Source organism: Schistocerca cancellata, chromosome 1 (genome assembly GCF_023864275.1).
Source record: "Schistocerca cancellata isolate TAMUIC-IGC-003103 chromosome 1, iqSchCanc2.1, whole genome shotgun sequence".
NCBI lineage: Eukaryota > Metazoa > Arthropoda > Insecta > Orthoptera > Acrididae > Schistocerca > Schistocerca cancellata.
The window spans coordinates 911247058-911268763 of record NC_064626.1 but is presented as its reverse complement, the minus strand read 5'-3'; the positions used below and the strand labels follow the sequence as shown (position 1 = coordinate 911268763).

At 37.7% G+C, this 21706-nt stretch overlaps 1 protein-coding gene across 4 annotated transcripts in view; it reads left to right on the top strand.

The window, feature by feature from the left end:
- LOC126191208 (cGMP-dependent protein kinase, isozyme 1-like) overlaps positions 1–21706 on the top strand; it is a 410062-nt gene that overhangs the window by 324811 nt on the left and 63545 nt on the right. For all 4 annotated transcript variants that reach the window (XM_049932023.1, XM_049932009.1, XM_049932031.1 and 1 more), the window contains one exon: positions 4983–5146. In XM_049932023.1, coding sequence (XP_049787980.1) covers positions 4983–5146 — 164 coding nt within the window. The remainder of the gene's footprint in view (positions 1–4982; positions 5147–21706) is intronic.

Sequence of the window (21706 nt, the reverse complement as noted above, 5' to 3'; positions counted from 1 at the left end):
ATGCCATGAAGAGTACATGGTGCAGCCAACTGCAGTTAGTGGCTCATGTTGGTACCAATGACCTGTGTCACTTTGGATCCGAGCAGATTCTGTCTGGTTTCGGGCAGCTAGCGGAAATGGTAAAGACTGCCAGTCTTGCTTCCAAGATTAAGGTGGAGCTCACCATCTGCAGCATCGTTGATAGAACCGACTGTGGTCCTTTGCTGCAGAGCCAAATGAAGGGTCTGAATCAGAGGCTCAGGCGGTTCTGTGACCATGTAGGCTGGAGATTCCTTCACTTGCGCCATCAGGTGATGGGTTTATGGGTTCTGTTTAATAGGGCAGGAGTCCACTACACACAGGAGGCAGCTACACGGGTAGCAGGGTCTGTGTGGAAGGGACTGGGTGGTTTTTTAGGTTAGAGGGTCTCAGGGAACCACAGAAAGGGCATCTGTCTAAAAGTGGGCAGGTAAAACACAGTAAGGTAGTTGTAGAAATGATTGGTATTGTAGTTGTAAATTGTCGTAGCTGTGTTGGGAAAGAACTAGAGCTCCAAGCCCTAATAGAAAGCACTGAAGCTCAAATAGTTGTAGGTACAGAGAGCTGGCTAAAGCTGGAATTAAGTTCAACCAAATTTATTTATTTATTTATTTTTTTCCCCAAATGATCTAACAGTGTTTAGAAAGGATAGATTAAATACAGTTGGTGGTGGAGTATTTATTACTGTCAGAGGTTGTTTGCCTTGTGCCAAAATTGAAGTAGATAGTTCATGTGAAATAGTATGGGTAGAGGTTATATCTGACAATCAGACTAAACTATTAATTGGATCATTTTACCGATCCCCTGACTCAGATGACATAGTTGCTGAACAGTTCAAAGAAAACTTGAGTCTCATTTCAAATAAGTACCCCGCTCATACAATTATAGTTGGTGGTGACTTCAATCTACGCTCGATATGCTCAAAAAATTATACATTTAAAGCAGGTGGCAGGCATAAAACATCATCTGAAATTGTACTGAATGCTTTCTCAGAAATTTGTTTTGAATGATTAGTTCATGAGCCCACTTGAAGCGTAAATGGTTGCGAAAGCATACTTCATCTTTTAGCAACGAATAATCCTGGACAAATAGTGAGTGTTGTGACAGATACAGGGATTAGCGACCACAAGGCAGTTGCTGCTAGGCTGAATACTGTAACACCTACAACCATCAAAAAGAAATGCAAAGTATATCTATTTAAAAAAGCTGATAAAAATGCTCCTAACGCATTTTTAAGAGACAGACTTCATTCCTTCCGTTCTGATCATGTAAGCGCAGAAAAGTTGTGGAATGTTTTCAAAGAGATAGTATCAACAACAGTTGAGAGATATATATCACATAAATTGAAAAGGTATGGTACACATTCCCATTGGTACACAAAATGGGTCAGATTGTTGTTGCAGAAGTAACGAAAAAAGCATGCCAAATTTAAAAGAACGCAAAACCCCAAGATTGGCAAAGTTACAGAGAAGTTCGAAATACAGTGCGTACTTTAGTGCAAGATGCTTTTAATAATTTCCATAATGAAATTCTGTCTCGAAATCTGGCAGGAAACCCAAAGAGATTCTGGTCATACATAAAGCACACCAGTGGCAAGATGCAATCAATACCTTCACTGTGTGATAACAACGGTGAACTCACTGATGACAGTGCCACTAAAGCAGAGTTATTAAAAATGGTTTTCCGAAACTCTTTCACCAAAGAAGATGAAATAAATATTCCTGAATTCCAATCAAGAACAACTGCCAAGATGAGAATCGTAGAAGTAGATATCCTCGGTGTAACAAAGCAGCTTAAATCACTTAATAAAGGCAAGGCCTCCGGTCCAGATTGTATACCAGTCAGGTTCCTCTCAGAGTATGCTGATGAAATAGCTTCATATTTAGCAATTATATACAACCAGTCGCTAACAGAAAGATCTGTTCCTAAATACTGGAAAATTGCTCAAGTGACACCAATACCCAAAAAGGGAAGTAGGAGTAATCTGCTGAATTACAGGTCTATATCACTAACATTGATTTACAGTAGGGTTTTAGAACATATACTGTATTTGAACATTATGAAGTACCTCAAAGAAAACGATTTACTGGCATATAGTCAGCTCGGATTCAGAAAATATCATTCTTGTGAAATACAACTAGCTCTTTATACTCATGAAGTAATAAGTACTATTGACAGGGGATGTCAAATTGATTCCATATTTTTAGATTTCCAGAAGGCTTTCGACACTGTTCCTTACAAGCATCTTCTAACCAAACTGCGTGCCTATGGAATATCGCCTCAGTTGTGCGACTGGATTTGTGATTTCCTGTCAGAAAGGTCACAGTTAATAGTAATAGACAGAAAGTCATCGAGTAAAACAGAAGTAATATCCAATGTTCCCCAAGGAAGTGTTATAGGCCCTCTATTGTTCTTGATCTATATTAACTACATAGGAGACAATCTGAGTAGCCGTCTTAGATTGTTTGTAGATGATGCTGTCATTTACCGTCTTGTAAAGTCATCAGATGATCAAAATGATTTTCAAAATGATTTAGATCAGATATCTGTATGGTGTTGATTTTAAACTGTTCCATGTTGTTGAGAAAAAATATCACTACTGAGTAAATGTACTGTGAAGCAGTTGTAAGAATTCCTAACCTATTAAACAGACACCTACAAGATGTGCGACTATGAACCCCACACATTATTCTAACTACTTTCTTTTGAGCAGTGAATACATATTGCCTAAGTGTTGAGTTGCCCCAGAATATTATTCTGTATGACATCAGAGAGTGGAAGTATGCAAAGTATGTTAGCTTACTAATTTCTACATCCTCCAAATTGTCAATTACTCTGATTGCAAAAGTTGCTGACCCTAGATGCTTTAGGAGATCCAAAATATGAATTTTCCAATTAAGATTCTCATCTATATGTACACCCAAAAACTTAGTATACTCTACCCTGGCTACTGACTTCTTTTGCTTTGTTATGTTTATTGAAGGAATTATACTTTTTGCAGCAGAAAATTGGATGTACTGTGTTTTTTCAAAGTTCAGAGCAAGCCCATTTGCAGAAAACCAATTAATAACTTTTCCAAAGACCTTATTTGTATCATTTTCTATTGGACTTTCTTTTACTGGATTAATAATTATGTTTGCATCATCAACAAACAGTGTCAGTTCAGCATCTTGTTTCACATAAGAAGGGAGGTCATTCACATATATCAAGAACAGGAGGGGACCAATGATCGAACCTTGTGGAGGACCTAATGTAATTTCTCCCCAGTTAAATGAAGTGGCAAACTCCTTTGTATCACTTGAAGCATATAAAGAGACTTTTTGCTTCATTTTCTGTAGATATGACTTAATATGCTGTTCCATTTATACCATAGAACTGTATTTTCTGTAACATAATGTCACGGTTCACGCAATCAAATGATTTGGATAAGTAACAGAATATTCCTACTGGTGATACTTTACTATTTAAAGACTCTATTATGTGGACAGTGAAATTGTATATTGCTGTCTCAGTGGAACAGCATTTCTGAATTTCTGAAATCCGAACTGTGATTTACTAAGTATGCCGTTACAGTTGAGATGGCTAACCTCTCTTGAGTACATTACTTTCTGAAAGATTTTTTAAAAATGCTGTAAGCAAGGATTCTGGCTGGTAATTATTGACTTCTGTGGTTTCCCCCTTTTTGTAGAGAGGCCTGACAATGGCATATTTTAATCTGTCTGGAAAAATACCCTGAGTTAGTGGTGCATTGCATATGTGACTCTAAACATCAGCTGTAATTGCTCCACATTGTTTTAATAACTTGTTAGAGACGTCATCTACTCCAACAGAACATTTATTTTTCAAAGATTTAATAATTTTCCTTATTTCACAAGAGGTTGTTAGATGAAACTTAATTTGACTAAAAATTTTCAAAACTGACTCTTCCATGTAATGCCTGGCTTTTTCTTTTGAACTATTCTCACCAATTTTTTCTCCTAGACTTAAGAAGTGATTGTTAAATACATTGGCTACCTGTGTACTGTTGATTAAGATGGTCTCATTCTCTTTAACAGTAATACTACCTACCCCAGTGGTTACTCTTCCTGTCTCCCTTCTAACAACATTCCATATTGATTTGATTTTATTGCTGGAGTTGTTAATTTCTTCTCTAACATACATATTTCTTGATTTCCTTACAACTATTCTCAGTATGTTACAATAATTTTTATAGTGTAACACTATGTCTGGATCTTTACTAGTTCTTGCTGTCTCATACAGTTTTCTTTTTCTTTCTGAAGGCACTTTAATACCTGTAGTAATCCAAGGTTTCTTTGAAATGTGTGTAGTGTTACATTTAGTAATTTTCTTTGGAAAACAATATTCAAAAAGGGATATAAATTTATCAAGAAATATGCTGCATTTATCATTAGCATTTGGTTCATTATATACATCTTCCTAGTTTACATTTCCTAAACTTTCTCGGAAGTGATCTATAGACACCAGAATTGGTAGAATGGAATTGGTAGAAGTTAAGCTGTGAAGGTAGATCAGATATCATGCCTGGGTCACTCAGTTGATAGCATTGCCCATGAAAGGCAGGGCTACAGCTTTGATTCCAAGTCTGGCACATAGTTTCAGTCTGCTTGAAAGCTTCAATGCAGAATGAAAAATTCATTACAGAAGTAAGTGTCCTTGTTTGAGACAATGAACCAAGATTCATAAATAATAGTGATAAGGTGTATCAAAACCAAGACACAAACTATACATAGAGGATAAACAAAAGTGTAATAATGGCAACAACAATGTATTCAATGTAATGTACAATTTTTTCTACTGTGTGTCACTTCTCTGAATTCACACACATCTAGTACTAATAACATTAGGTCTATTTTTAATGTTTATCTGTGAAAAACAATGTAATGCTAGTCCTTCTTCTAAAGCAATGAATTATTTATGTTTCATGAAATAATTTTGTTGTTTAGGTTGACTTTGGCTTTGCAAAAGAAGTGGGTCCTGGAGGTAAAACTTGGACATTTGCCGGAACACCAGAGTATGTTGCCCCAGAAATAATACTCAATTTAGGACACAATCGGGCAGTTGACTACTGGGCACTTGGAATATTTATGCATGAGCTGCTGACTGGAAGGTGATATGAAAAATTCTAAAATAAATAACTAAATTAGTCAATAAAAAGTAAATAAAGTAAAAGAAAATTGAAAAGGTCATGTAATTAATGTGTGCCTCTATCAGTCTACACTTGTACCTCTGTTCTGTTAAGGATGCTCACTCTTTCATTCACTCATTCTATAGATCCACAAAGAAAGACAACCATCGTGTATGTAAAGAGAGTCTAATTACAGATCAACACATATAGCTTGATGGGTAATAGTGGTTGTCTTGGGGACAGGTAATGCTCATCGCATCTGTGTCCATACATACCTCCTGGGTCAGGCCCAGTGGCAAGCACCTAAGGGAGCTCACTCATTGTTGGCTGGGTATGGGTTTGGTGAACCCCAATTTCCTGCTGCTGCAGGAGACACTTTTTAACTGTGTTGATATCCCAGTGGTCAGGAGATATAAGAACTCAGTATGGACAGGGATAATGGTAAGTGACTCCCCACTTCTGTCTGTTTCATAACAGCTAACAGGTAGTTGTTATAGAAGCACACATTCCATACAGAGATATGTTTTTCAGTGTAAAACTCAACAAAGTTCTGTATAGGAAGGCTCATTCTCACCTGATTTCACAACTTCCCAACCATTCCTACTTCTTGAGGACTGATTGCACATAAAGTATTATTGGGATCTATGGCAACATAGCAAAAGGGTAATGCTACTGAAAGCAACATTGTGGTGCAAGAGTTATGTCTTCTTATTACTGGTTGTACCACACACTTTAGCACTACAGTGGGATAATACTCTGCCACTAACCTCATTTTCTGCCCTCCTGGCCTTACAGACACTGCCCAATGGGAAGTTGTTGATGGTTTGCATTTAAGTGATTGATTCCTCATCTGGTTCCACCCATCAGATGTAGCTGTCCCTGAAAGGAAGTCATGAGGGTGGATGCTCAGCAAAACAAACTGGACACTGTACATCAAACTGGCTGTTTTCAAACAGTGGGAAAGTATACAGAATTTGGTAGGTCACATTACAAGGGTGATCCATAATGCTGCTCATGCATCTATTTCAAAGTACTCAGGCTGACTTATGAGACAACATGTCCCATGGTGGAATACCATGTGGCACTTCACAATCAGGGTTAGGCAGTGGTTGCAAAGCCAACCATATTCTGCAAACATTGCAGAGGACTTGGCAAGTATTTTTGGACTTGGTAAAATATTTCCTATAAAGAAGATCCCTGGTAAATATGTCAGGGAACCAATAGCAGCTGTACTAAAGTGAGACGTCTGCAATCTAGTATCCAATTTACACCTACACTGTTTACAGGAAATGGCAGTGCATTTCAATTTTATCAATGCCACTGAAAACCAGAGTCCTGCTTTCTGTTGTCATAGGACATAATGGAGAGTAGTAGTTGGAATTTCCATTCCTACAACACTGAGAAATACACCTTCCAATTTTCTTTATGGCAGCTGGATTGTGCATTGTCTCAGCAGACCAGACTGCACCAGACTGCGTCCAATACAGCATATTATGGTATCTCAAAAAGGATGCAAACCAAATCCTTTTATTTCTTTTTAATAAAATCTGGCTGAGCATATTGGGTGCTAGAACACATAGTCAACTGACATCTTACCTAAGTTCTATAATCAGAAGAACTTAGTCACTTCTAGTACAATTTTATGTGATGCAGCCCTTGGCAACCTCAACCTGTTCAAAACAGGAATACAACAATCTTTCCTTGGCAGACAACTCTCTCATAGGTATAGCCTTCACTCTTGAAAGGACCTATGATACTAGTTGCAAACGTAACACCCTTGGACAGTTCCACAAATGGGGCTTCTGAGGACATCTACCCATATTCGTATAGTCTTGCCTTTCCAGTTGTGTTTTTTGACATCAGATCAGTGATGCTCTTTCACAATGATTCAAGCAAGAGAATAGTGTACCCCCAGAATCTGTTTTGAGTGTCACTCTGTTTGCTATAACAATCAACAATATTATGCCCAATCAATGTTCATTGTTTGTGGATGACTTTGCCCTTCTTTCTGACTATGTTCCTGAAAGTATATCACTGCTGATCTTTTCAGTGAATTTGTAGGATGCTAGTTGGGAATTGTATTGCACTGGGACTGGAATGATGACAGTATCAGGTGGCAGACACACCTCACTGTGACTTTGAGTTACCAAAGTGTTTAAAATGACTTGAAGAGAGCTTCAGTAACATGTATTTGGCATTTGTTAGCTGTGTAGTGGTGATTTCAAAAGGGAGATATTTGTGGAAGAAATGATTTATATTTCCTCTCAAAAACTTTAATTTATTTAATCAATGTCATTTCATCTAAATTTCCTGCCTTTCCAAAACATAACTTATTCAAGTTAGTCCACAGTGATGTAAAGAGTGAGGTGTCTAATCTCAATGCCTGTTTGTCCTTCTGGTTTTATCTTATTTAATGTGACCATCAACTTTTTAGTTAAGCAAGAGCCATTGAGCAATTACCTCAGAAGATGAGTTGGTGTGCACAGTGACTACCTTGAAAGTGTTATTAAGCCTCTCCAGTAGTCTCCAAGATAAAAATCAATTACAGTTAATGTTGGCCATTGAGTCAGATCCATTCACAAACGGGGTAATATTTAAAGTAGCAGGTTGATTTAACAACTGCACCTCGATAATTCGCATATGAATGTTTCAGTAGTCTAGAGAGGTTGTTAGGAATTAAACACCTGAGAAATAAACTACAAGCAAAATGTATCAGCTGTGAGATACTGTATAGAAATTCCATCCTATGCTCATCTAGGATAACCTCTTTTCACACTTTGGTTCCTCTCTGTCTTAAAACTGAGAAGCTTCATTCATCAGGAATTTACCAACATATTGAAAATGTATCACCAGCAGTTATACTGTAATCATTACAAATAGACAGCACTTTTTCTCTCTTTGGTTTTTATGTATGAATGACAGTCTTGATTAAGAATGACATATTTGACACATTACTGGTGGCACCTTTTATTCCTTGTTGCACATTACCATCACAACTGCTCAATCTGAGCTGAACTTCCACTGCAATGATACAAAATTTTTGATTATCCTGACAGTTTTTGAGTTATATTTTTTGGTCATTGTGAAAAATTCTCTTGGATGGTTTCTTTTTGTGATTTGAATCTTGTTATTCACAACATATGAAATTTTATTATCAAACAGGATCGTCCACAAAGAGTATTATGTTGTCTTTTCGTTCCTGTTATTATGTGTTAGAGACGGTGCTAATGCAAGCATTCATATAGAAAACAGGTTTCAGCTATATAATATTAAAATGAATTTTATTTAGTCATGATGTTAACAGCAGCTGGCGATGTTAAAAAAGTAGGTTGCTACCAGTGATTTTTTTTTTAAGTTTGCAATTCGATTGAGGGTTTTTTTTTTTTTTTTTTTTTTTTTTTTTTTTTTTTTTTTTTTTTTTTTTTAAAGTTTACAATTCGATTGAGACAGGAAAACAAAAATACCTTTGACAGCTACAAGAAAGGAAAGCTACTGAAAGAAGTTTCCCCATTCTTTAGTTATGACGTTCAAGGTGCAGCAAGTGTATCTGGACGTTACTCATAACTTCACTTTAGACCCAAATCTTAGTTACAGATATACAAATAAAACTCATTGGCCTATACCAGGTATTTCTGCTCATAGTCAGTGCAGTGGCAGCCAGGAACACCACATTCTCAAAGAATGAGCTTGCCTGTTGACAGCCACCTCAGGATTTACATCTGCTTGTTGCTAGACCAATGGAGAATCAGTGACATTGTATAATCATATGGCAACTATGTAATTGTTGATTTACTTGTTGGTTTGGTTCAGAATTATAGGGGCAAAATCAAACATTTTAATTAAATATTCTGAATTATTCTCACTTAACAGATGAAACAGAGGTAGAAAAAATTATGGTTTTAAATCCAGGCAGCTTGTTCCAGCAGAAACTGCAGCTTACTTCAGCATTTACATTGTGAAATCTCTGCCTTAGACATCATTGGGACAAGCAAGTACTGTCTGACATGGTTGTGTCCTAGCTCAGCAGCAAAGTGTTCACCTTTCAAGCAGAAGAGTACATTAATTATTGGTTCTAATCTTGCTGAAGATCATATTTTTACCTCGCCTGTGAAAGAGATACTAGCAGGCAGATTGACAATCAGGAAAGAAATCCTAAGGCAACTTCTCCCCCATAAGTTTTGTCTCTGCCTTGGTTCTGAACCCTGTACATCTAAAAATGAAAAACTTGCTGCATTGCATGATTGTTAGTGCCTGCTTTTTCTGCTTCTGTCAGTTTGTCAGTTATAGTAACTTAATTGTGGCACTGAATGATCTGGTAACTGGATTTCGTTATGTATCTAAACCTGCTGCTACATTGTCATACTTGTGTGGCAGTCCTATAATGCTACTTCAGTATGACTGTGGACTGAACGTAGATACATACCATTTTGAACCTGGAAGTGCATATTATCCTGCTAATTCATGATAGTGTGGTATATTTTGTTTTATTAAAAAAAGACTTTTTTGTTACATTATCATGGCAAATTTTAATTCATTTTTATTAGTACAGTGCATAAAATAAATAGTGTTTTTACATTAGTTTATTAAACATAGATGATAAAACCAAGAGAGAAATAAATTAGCAGTAATAGTCTTTCAAACTATCTAAAACAGTCTAACAATATTCATATAGTATTAATGTAGTAGTATTTCAACTCCATATCTATAGGCAATACGTTGGTAGCACTTTATCTCCTTGTGTATTATGCTGTGTTAACAGACAGTAAATCTGCACAATTCAACATAACAGAGAGTTGAGAGGTCTCATGAATTCTGTCAATGACTGTACACAGCAGTTAAATATATTCAGATGATCCACAGTGCCCATTTCATCTAGAGAGCTAGGGCAAAGGGGTGTCATTTTTCTGAATACCTAGACCTGTGGGAACTCAGGTTAATGAAACAGCAGATGAAGCACATAAAGATCCCTGTATGGAAAATATAATTTCCCTGTGTGTTACCCTTGTACATACAGTTACCTTACTGTTGAGACACAGGATCAAGTGTCTGTGGGTGAAGTGGCAAGGATTGAGAACCAACAAGCTGCAGTCATTGAAACATATGACGTAGGTGTGGCATTCCTCCTCCCAGCTGCTGGGGCAGGATCAAACAGTTATTATGCACCTCCAGATAGACCACTGTCCTTTGACCCATGATTCCTCTTCCAGCCAGAGGACCCACCAGTGTACAGTGCTTGTGGCGTACAGTTATGTGTAGGTATGTGGCATTTCAACAGAATGCATTTTTTATGTAAAGATGTAAGGGCTGCAACTGGCTTACCACCGATCTGTTCTCTATTTTAGGAAGATGACAAAATGAGTATGATTCATGTTTCAAGGATCTGTGCAATATCTGACCTCCCACATAGGTTCTTATGTAGAAGATGTGATTTCAGGGTACCAGTTTCTCCCAATATTTTTCCCAGCTGTTTTAAATCACAGGCCTCTGTTACAGTAATTTAGCTTCTGTGTATTTAAAATTTGTGTGTTTTCACAGTGGATTTTATCATAAGACTGACACCAGTGTAGAAGTGTGCACAGGATCAGCTAAGTGAAAAATCCATGCAATATGCACATTTATTTATAGGGTATATAAAAGTCAACTTAGGAATTTTACCTTGTGTGAGGCCACTTGTATAAGATTGTGTGTCAATTTAAACTTCTATATTCACATAGTTTACAGTTTGCATTGCTTCTTCTGCGTAAATCTTTCATTGATTGTATCAATATACATTTGTATTATGAGATATTGTGAAATTTCTAACATTTGTGAGTGCTGCAATAAATTAGTATTGTTTTTATCAATTGTAGGCTTAAAAAGCTAAATTGTGCTCTTTCAGATTTTTATGGACAGTGGACCTATCCTCATTCAAAACAATCATTCTCTAATTTAATTTTATAATTATGGGAGAAATGGATTAGTTTCAGAAGTTTTGTACATTAGTGGTACGAGTGTTTTGGCTATGTAATTTAATCACCATTTGCGGTTCACAGTTCAGCCAAAGTATACATCACCCCTAAATTTCATCATATGTCAATGCAAGTAAACGTGCGTTTTTGAAAATTTTGGGAATCTACCATTGTGTTTCATAAAATCTGTGAGAAATTTGTAACAAACCAGGGTTTGTGATTTAGTTACTGTAGCAGATTGATTTAGTTACTGTAGCAGATTTTCTAATTAACATTTTGTGTTATTGTACATCTAGTTTTCCCTAGGAGCAGTGCTATATATTATCTGCATTTATCAAAAATTAACTCAGTTTTTGAGGTGCTAGCAACTATAATTAACATCAAAATGTTTTAGGAAACTAGTAATTTTTGTCACAGGTTTTTGTGTTGCATTAATAGAAATCTCATTTTGTGTATCTGCTTTAATTGTTATAGAGAATTAGCAACTTTTTAGCTCTACAGATTAAAATCTAATCAGCAAGTTTAATTTAAAGTCCTTTCTTCACTGCCTTGTATCACATTTCCTCAGCCAAAATGCAGCCCCACTGTGATTGCTGTTCTCAAACATGGGATGAGTTGGTTGATGTTCATAAGCAGCTAGAAATCGCCCTGACTACTGTCAAATAATTGACAGCTGCTGCAAATCGGCATGTTAGAAGAGCTCCCAAGAGTCATGTACCTGTGATACATGTATCAGAGGTACCTCAAGTACTATCCCCTCCTGTGGATTCTGTCTTCTGTGCAGAAAGAACAGGATCTGTCATTACTCATTCATTGACTGTGAAGGCATGTCAGTGGTAGATCTAGACATCCTGTATAGGATGGATGAGGATCAGGGAGGGATCAGGGTGTTGTACTGATCCCCCTAACTAACAACTTTGAGGTGCTGTATTTCACTTTAACTCCTCCATCTGTTGTGGGGAAAGCTGTTTTGTCCACTGTCATCATGAGATGATGTGCCCCAGGAAATTCTGTTGGGACTTTTACCATTCATGTTGTATATTAATAACCTTGCAGACAATAGTAATAATAAAATTAGGTTTTTTAGATAATACAGTTATCTAAAATGAAGTACTATCTGAGAGAAGCTGCTTAAATATTCAGTCAGATATTATAAGATTTCAAACTGGTGCGTATATTGGCAACTTTCTTTAAATGCTCAGAAATGTAAAATTTTGCACTTCACAAAATGAAAAATATAGTATCCTATGACTATAATATGAATGAGTCACTTTTGGAATCAGTCAACTCATACAAATACCTGAGTGTAACACTCTGTAGGGATATGAAATGGAATGATCACATAGGTTCAGTCATGGGTAAAGCAGGTTAGACTTTGGTTTATTGGTAGAATGTTGGGGAAATGCAATCAGTCTACAAAAGATCTTGCTTACAAATCATCCATGTAACCCATCCTAGAATATTGCTCAAGTATGTGGGACCCGTACCAGATAGGACTAACAGGGAATATTGAATGTATATAGAGAAGGGCAGCACGAATGGTCACATGTGTGTATAATCCATGGGAGAGTGTCACAGAGATACTGAAGGATCATAACTGGAATTCTCTTGAAAATAGACATTCAGTATCCCAAAAGTCTATTAACAATTTTTGAAGAACCAGCTTTAAATGACTTTAAATGATTACTCTAAGATTACACTACAACCCTCAATGTATCACTCACACAGGAATTGTGAGGATAAGATTATAACAATTACTGGATGCACAGAAGCATTCAAACAGTCATTCTTTCCATGCTCTATACATGAATGGAACAGGAAGAAACCCTAATAATGGGTAAAATGAGAAGAACCCTGTGCCATGCACTTCATGATAGTTTGCAGATTATAGATGTAGATTGGTCCATACTTTTAAACATTTTAGTCACATTTGTCTCAAATTAGTTTAGGAAAGACAGTGATGACCTTGCTGTTGAGCATCCTATACATCCTGGGATCTAGCATAACTCACAGCTTGCTTTATGTAAAGTGAGCCTTCTTAGCAGATTTTCAAATCTGTAACTCTTGAGGAAATATTTATCTTCTGGTCATCAGGTTATCTGAGGACCACTACTTCTCATGCTATTTTTGAGGCGATATCTAACTTAATAAATACCAAACAAAAAATTTTGTAATGTTTGTATATTATTTTTCAGTACATAAACAAAGACATCTAGCTTTACTTCCAACTGCTGCAGTCACTGTTGCCACCATACTATTTAGTATAATCAAATTACTTGAGTCACTGGCCTAACAAACTCTGAAGTTTTCAGAACAGTCAAAACCTGCTTGCCTTCAGCTGATATACTTCTTTTATTATGGTGGCTTGCAAATCATTTATATGGCAACAATCATACCCTACAGAATGATTAATAAGTACCTTATAAATCAAATGAATATTTCTGCAAATTATGACTATGTTCAAAGCCAGTTTTCCATATGATTCAGTAGCCCAAAACAGTATTCAGGGGCACTCACAAATTTCAGGTTCTGTTTTCATGCAAATGATGTTTATAATATCTTGCTTGAACCCGGTTGACATAGGGAAAGAAGGAGGAAAAACATACAAAATATGAAAATCACTACAAAAATGTAAAAAATCAAAATAGTACAGCATTTATAAACCAGCATATACATTTGTTTCTTTCCAACTAAAACTAATTCTAATTAATTCAGGTTAATATCTATTATTAAAAATCAGTGGTACAAATGTGATAGTTTGCAGAGTATCTTATATAGTTCCTAAGGCATTTGTATCAACATTTTAACTAATTAATATGAATTAGAGTTAATTGGAATTACTTGTCATTTGAATGAAACAAATTGTGTTTATCAAGGTATTTCAAACTCATACATCGTCTGTGATATTTCAAAAGATTTTTGAAGGAGACCGTCTAAAAGTCGATTGTGCAGTGGTTTCAAATTAGGCTCTGCAATATCAGTTCATTAAGCTTATCCCCTACAAAACTTGTTATGTCACTGTAGTTGGCCTCAGGGGCTCAGCATTTGTTTACTGGGTATGGGCTTGGTGACCTCAGGGTTTCTGAACTGGGGATTGGTAATTGTTGTCAGTCCTCTGTCACTACAAGCTCTGGGCAAGCTTCAACGACTCTTTGTGGTGCGGCAGTGGAACATTGTGTGTCACAGGGATCAAGGATCTTGGCTTGACCTCCCAGAGCACCTCTATATAAAAAAACAAAAATAAAAAAAATAAAAAATCTCAGTCTCAAGGTGTGCTGCACACTGATGAAAGGCATAGCAGTTGAAGTGGAATGGTTGTTAGTGGGAAATCTCTGTGGAACCTGCCACAACTCATTTGTATAAGGCCTACTGAAGCATGCAGGGTTCTGTCTAGGTACACTTTTATTTCCCTAGCTGCTCATGGGACCAGGATGGATCCTTTGAAATCTTCTCTTCCTCCTCCCAGTAGAAAAATTGGGGCTCTGGTAGCTACCAACACCCAGCTGAATAAGAGGGCTCATGTAGCCAGTCCTCCAGACTTGGGATTACATAGACTCATTCAGTATTGAGTAATGGACACATGCTAGTGACTAGAATGCGTTTCTTATAATTAAACAAAAAGAGGGGAGCTTTGAGAAAGTTTCACCTTTTTACCAGACAAAAAGGTTTAAAGAGAAATGCTGGAAGTTTAAAATCTGCCAAGATCTTGAAAAATGGCTCCATGTTAGTAGAAACATCAGATTCCCAAGAAGTGAAGAACATCCAGAAAGCTCAAAGCATCTGGGAGTATGAAAAATGAAAAATATAACATTTTTGCTAATAAAGTGCTTACCTTATTTGAACACTCCTTTCCCCCAAAACTTACCAAGGTTAGAGGAAAGTCTACAAAGAAGCCATGGATTACTTGAGGAATAGGAGTATCTTGTAAAACAAAAAGAAAACTGTATCTGTCAACCCGAAACATTTCCAATGTTGATGCTATAGCACATTATAAGAAATACTGCAAAATATTAAAGACTGTAATACGGATGTCAAAGCAAATATATTACAAGGAAAAGATAGTCATATCAGATAACAAAATAAAGACAATATGGGATATAGTGAAGGAGGAGACCGCTAGAACCAGACATGAAGAGGAACAAATAGCATTAAGAGTAAATGATACATTGGTGACAGATGTGTATTGTGTTGCAGAACTTTTTAACAAACATTTTAAAACTGTTACTGAAAAGATGGGGTTGTCAGGTTCGGTAGATGCTGCTATGGATTACCTTAGACCAGACATTTCAAGTAACTTCCATAATATGAATTTGACCCTCACTACCCCAACAGAAATAATGTCCATCATAAAATCTTTAAAATCAAAAACATCTAGTGGGTATGATGAAATATCAACAAAGTTAATTAAAGAATGTGATTCTGAGCTAAGTAACATATTAAGCTATCTGTGTAACCAGTCGTTTATCAGTGGAATATTTCCTGAATGGCTGAAATATGCTGAAGTTAAGCCACTGTTTAAGAAGGGAGATAAAGAAATAGCATCAAATTTCCGTCCAATTTCACTGTTACCAGCATTCTCAAAAATTTTCGAAAAAGTAATGTGCAGTCGTCTTTATAACCATCTTATCTCAAATAACATACTGTCAAAGTCACAGTTTGGATTTCTAAAAGGTTCTGATATTGAGAAGGCTATCTTCACTTACAGTGAAAATGTGCTTAATTCATTAGACAAAAAATTGCAGGCAATTGGTATATTTTGTGATCTGTCAAAGGCATTTGACTGTGTAAATCACAATATCCTTTTAAGTAAACTAGAGTATTATAGTGTAACAGGAAATGCTGCAAAATGGTTCAAATCTTATATCTCTGGCAGGAAACAAAGGGTGTTATTAGGAAAGAAACATGTATCAAGCTATCAGGCATCATCCAACTGGGAACTAATTACATGTGGGGTCCCACAAGGTTCCATTTTGGGGCCATTACTTTTTCTTGTGTATATCAATGACCTTTCATCAGTAACATTACCAGATGCCAAGTTTGTATTGTTTGCCGATGATACAAACATTGCAATAAATAGCAAATCAAGTGTAGTCTTAGAAATATCAGCCAATAAAATATTTGTGGACATTAATCACTGGTTCCTAGCCAATTCTTTGTCACTAAACTTTGAAAAAACACACTACATGCAGTTCAGAACTTGTAAGGGGTGTCCCAAGAGTATATGTCTAACATACGATGACAAGAAGATAGAAGAAGTGGACAGTGTTAAATTCTTGGGATTACAGCTTGATAATAAATTCAACTGGGAGGAGCACACCACAGAACTGCTGAAGCGTCTTAACAAATCTCTGTTTGCAATGCGAATTTTGTCAGACATAGGGGATATAAAAATAAAAAAGCTGGCATACTATGCTTACTTTCATTCCATAATATCATATGGGATTATTTTTTGGGGTAATTCATCAAGCCAAGCTAAAGTTTTCCAGGCACAAAAACGTGCAGTAAGAATTATATGTGGTGTGAACTCAAGAACATCCTGCAGAAGCCTGTTTAGGGAACTAGGGATACTAACTACAGCTTCCCAATATATTTATTCCTTAATGAAATTTGTCATTAAAAATATATCACTTTTTCAAACCAACAGCTCAATTCATGGAATCAATACTAGAAATAAGAATAATCTTCACAAGGATTTAAAGTCACTTAGTCTTGTACAAAAAGGTGTGCATTATTCAGGAACACACATTTTCAATAACTTGCCAGCAGCCATAAAAAGCTTAACAACCAATGAAATTCAGTTTAAGAGAAGCCTAAAGGATTTATTGGTGGCCAACTCCTTCTACTCCATTGATGAATTTCTTAGTAAAACCAACTGATTTGTATATAAGTACAACATAACTTCTGCACAGTTTCAGTGCAGTAATGTGTTCACTGAAAATTTGTGTGTGTGTGTGTGTGTGTGTGTGTGTGTGTGTGTGTGTGTGTGTGTATAATCTAACTTCTGCATCATTTCAGTGCAGTAATGTGTTCATTGTAAATAAGTATTACAGTAGTTGTATTACATGTTTATTACCTTATAAATAAATAAAAAACTTTTTTATTTTAAATTCAGTGCATTAGTATTTGTAAAGTGACTCTTAGTGTTCATTAAAAAATGACGATCATTCCACTTGGGACCTGTGGAATGGTACATTAGCTTATTTGTTTTAGTTGTAAATATTTGTCATGTATTGTTGTTTTTCTGACATGTTCCACATCCTGGAGGACCTCCTCACTACGGATCAATTGGAATGAAAGTAAATAAAAATAAAAAATAAAAAAAAATAGAATGTGAAATGCACAACACCTTGAACTACAGCAAAGGTGTTGTGACTTGCAGGGACATGGTTGATATTTACCAAGAACTGAAAGCTGAGGACCCCAGAAAGGCATTGTTGATACACAGGACATAATGAAATGGGTTGTTGGAGATCTCGTGAAACTGGACACATTTACACTGACTTTTAGCAGTGTGAAACTTCCAGAGAACTTTAAGACTGATTGCCTTCAACTCAGCATGTGGCCTTTTTTTCCTAATCTAATGCACAGTTTTACATGCCAGCACTTTGGTCACACCACCAAGTTGTAAGGGAGCAGCCACTTGCAAATGTGGTAAGGCCACTCTTAAACAACCAGTTCAGAAGACTGACACTGCTACACAAACAGAGGTTGCTAGTGTTAGCACTAGCACCTGTGTTTGTCAGTAAAATTGTGCTGCTGCAGTTACTTCGAAGCCTACACTTCCTCCCAGAACAACAGACAGTGTCATGGTCACTAACAGTGTGGAGCTCCTTGCTCCTCCAAAGGTTCAGTCTGGTCCACCATCCAGCGCTGCCATTACCACTGCTGTGGTTGTGGCTCCAAAGCCTACTCAGAGCAAAAAATCAAAGGCCAAGCATCAATCACCAGCAGAAAGACAGGGTGCTGATGCAACCCTCATGATAAATGGCTCTCATTATACAATGGAACATTAATGGGTTCAGGATATACGTGGAGGAACTGAAACAGCTAGCATAGGAACACCCCCTGTGTCTGTGTTTACAAGAAAACGTTTTAAACCCACTGACCTCCCTTTGCTATGAGACTATACCCTTCACCAAGAAGATGACCTGACTGGGAACAGAACCAAGGGAGGGTTGCAGTGTTTCTCAATAAGACAGAGCACTCCTTTGCTCTCCTCCTGTCTACTAATCTGCAAACAGTTGCTGTTGATACTCACATCAGTGGGAGATAATTGATGACTTCAACTCGAACTCTACATTCGTCTACTAGATAGAGCATTTCCTGAAGAGAAGCCACCAAAGTGGATGGTCAGAAGGGTTAACTTGACATTGTTCAGATCAAGGTATGGGTGGACCACTTCACACAAGTAATCCATCATGGAGCTGACCTATCGATCAAAAAGTCCTAAGGTCATCTTTGGAGGTGATCTGTAGCTTGGTGGACAGATGAATGCTGTTCAGCAATCTGTGACTGGCATGTGGCTCTTTGATGGCTTAAATGGCACCTGACAGCAGACAACCTCACAGATTTTCAAGTTGCAAGAGCCAAGGCTCACTGTATAATTAAGGAGAGCATGAAAAGGTCATGGCAAGCATTTCTAGACTCTATCAACCATTCCTCTTGTTCTACAAAAGCGTGGGTAGCCATCTGGGGAATTTCCAGTAAACACAGCCATTTACCAACAGCAGCAGTGCTGAAACAGTAGTGTCTCCAAATGGTGTCCAAATAGATGGCTCAGATAATGCAGAGCATTTTACAGTAGCTACAGCCAAAGTCAGCTGGGATCTAGCATTTTGCCATTACTGTGCAGCTGCAGAGAGAGGCAAGTTTGACTTCAGATTGCAAATTCTGAATCTTTCAACTGTCCTTTCTTCATGTGGGAGCTGGAATTGGCACTGTCTGAGACTGTGATACTGCACCTGGTCAAAACCACATCTTGTACTGTATGCTTCAACATTTGCCAGCAGCATCAAAGGAAATCATCCTCAAAGGTTTTAATCTCATGTGGGAGACACACAACTTTCCTGGCTCATGGAGAGTGGCAATACTGATACCTCTTGTTAAACTCAGAAAGGAATGCACATGTCCCAGCAGCTATCAGAGCATTGCCTTAACAAGTTGTGTAGGAAAGACCCATGAGTTCATGGTTAACTGTCACCTGGTCTGCTTGTTGGAGACCAGGCAACTCCTTAGCTGCTCTCAGGTTGGATTCCAGAGATTTTGGTCCACTGTCAACAAACTGACCCTCCTAGAGGTGGCTAGTCATCAAGTTTCCATTTGTAAACATCACTGCTTTGGTATATAATTTGAGATCAATAATGTGTTCAACACTACTTGCTTTTGGACATCCATCTGTGGGGCTTTTGTGGCCACCTCCCCATTTTCACATGGTCCTCCCTGTTTAAGCATTATTTTCGGTCTCAAGTTGGTGATGTGCTCTTGTATCTTTTTGAGTAAGAGAATGATGTTCCTCAGGTCAGTGTTTTAAGTGTTACCCTCTTTGCCATAGCCGTAAACAGTATCACATGTACAATAAGAAGTCCTGTACAGTGCTCTCTATTTGTGGATGATTTTGCTGTTTCCTGTTCTTCCTCCAGTGTTGCAACTGTGACCTGCTGTCTCCAACTTACTGTGCGTTGGTTAAAGGAGTGGGCTTCAATGAGGGGTTTCAGTTTTCTGCAGATAAGTGTGTGTGTGTGTGTGTGTGTGTGTGTTCATTTTAATCATTCTCACCTGCAAGGCAGGGACACCATTCTACATTTTAAAGACTCAGAGAGGTTTCTGCCCCTCATTTTTGACACCAAACTATCATGAGTACTATACCTGAGAGACCTGAAAGCCAGAACCCAGTAGGTGCTGAATATTATCAAGTGCCTTAGGCACAGGTCATGGGGAGCAGACAGGGCATGTCTCTCTAGTTGTACAGGGCTTTGTGCATTCATGGCTAGACTATAGACACACTGTGTATGGATCAGCAAGGCCTTCTTACCTAAAGAGTATTAACATTATCCACCATGCACCATGAGGAAAGTACACTGATTGTGGGTGCTTACAGGGACAGTCCCTACTCAGTCTCTGTGCTGAGACTGGGGAACCACCACTCACTATCTTTTGGCAGTTCCTCAGGCATATAAGTTCCTTGCAGCTCCAGTTTCCACAGCGTACCATACTGTTGCTTGTCTACTTCTTGAACATCTTTCCTCCAATCATCCAAAAGCAACAACGGCATTTGGGATCTGTGTGTAACATGTGCTGGCATCACTTGGTGTGGAGAATGTACAGCCCCAAATCTATAATTTCAACCACCTGCCACCATTGTTACTGCAGATCCCTAGTGTAATTTTAGATTTGGTGCAGTATAGAAGAAATTGCACTCCTGCTTCTGTTTTTAATGTCATATTTTCAGACATCTTAAATGAACATCACAACTATGTAGCTGTCTTTACAGATGGGTCTAAGCCAGGGGCTCCATTGCTTGCTTTGTTATTTTCCCAGTTCATCTCTTCATGGTCCAGCTGCCTCGAGATACACTGTTTTCAACACAGAATAATATGCTGTTTAGCTGGTTCTGTAGCAAATGAGATGTTCTTCAAGTGCTTAATTCCTTGTCTGAACCAAACAATGTATGGTGAAGGAGGTGTCTTTCTGCTCTGTATTTTAATTGTCATGGGTTGACAGTATTCATGGCATTATTTCAGTGCTTACAAAATCAAGTCAAATTTATGAAGCACTTGGCAATATGACCTCACTTATTAGTATGATGTTGCATCATCTCTGGCTTGGGTAAATGCACTGATTTGCTTGGGAAGGGTGTGATAAAGCCATTGTATCCTCTCCTGAGTCAAGCTGGTCCACAGCTCTTGTAAATGGTTCTTGACATCCTGGACCCTGGCACTAGGTTAGAGCTTAGGTCCAAGCTGGTCCCACACACATTTTATCAGGGACAGATCTGGGGATCTTACTCGCTCTGTGAGTACCCAAACATCACAGAAACATGTGCCATGTGTGGATGTGCATTTTCCTTTTGAAAAATGGCACCACTAAACTATCACATGACATGTAACACATGAGGTTCAGGATGTTCATAATCTACTGTTGCACCATCAGACTTGCCTCAGTCACTGCCAGCCATGACCTGAAGTCATAAGTGGTGGCTCTCCACACCATGTCACTAGAAGTAACACTGCTGTACGTCTCCAAAACATTGGAAAAATAGGACTTCTCCCCAGCTCGCCAACAGACTCACCAGTAATGGTTATCCTAGGTAGTGAAGAACAATGATTCATGACTGAACACAATTCAGTGCCATTTTTCAACAGTCCATGCTTCCCAGTCACAGAACTACTCCAAATGCATCTGTTTGTACTGTGGTGTTAAATGCATGGTAATTCCTTAGTCCTCCTGCTGCTGCTGCTACTCTCTGACCAGTGGTGTGACATGACATAGAATTTTTCAGGGAATCCATTACTTATTCTCAGATGGCAGCACAGATGTGAAGGGGTTGTAGTCACTTGGCACACAATATGGGATTCTATCCTTGTGGTGGTCAGAC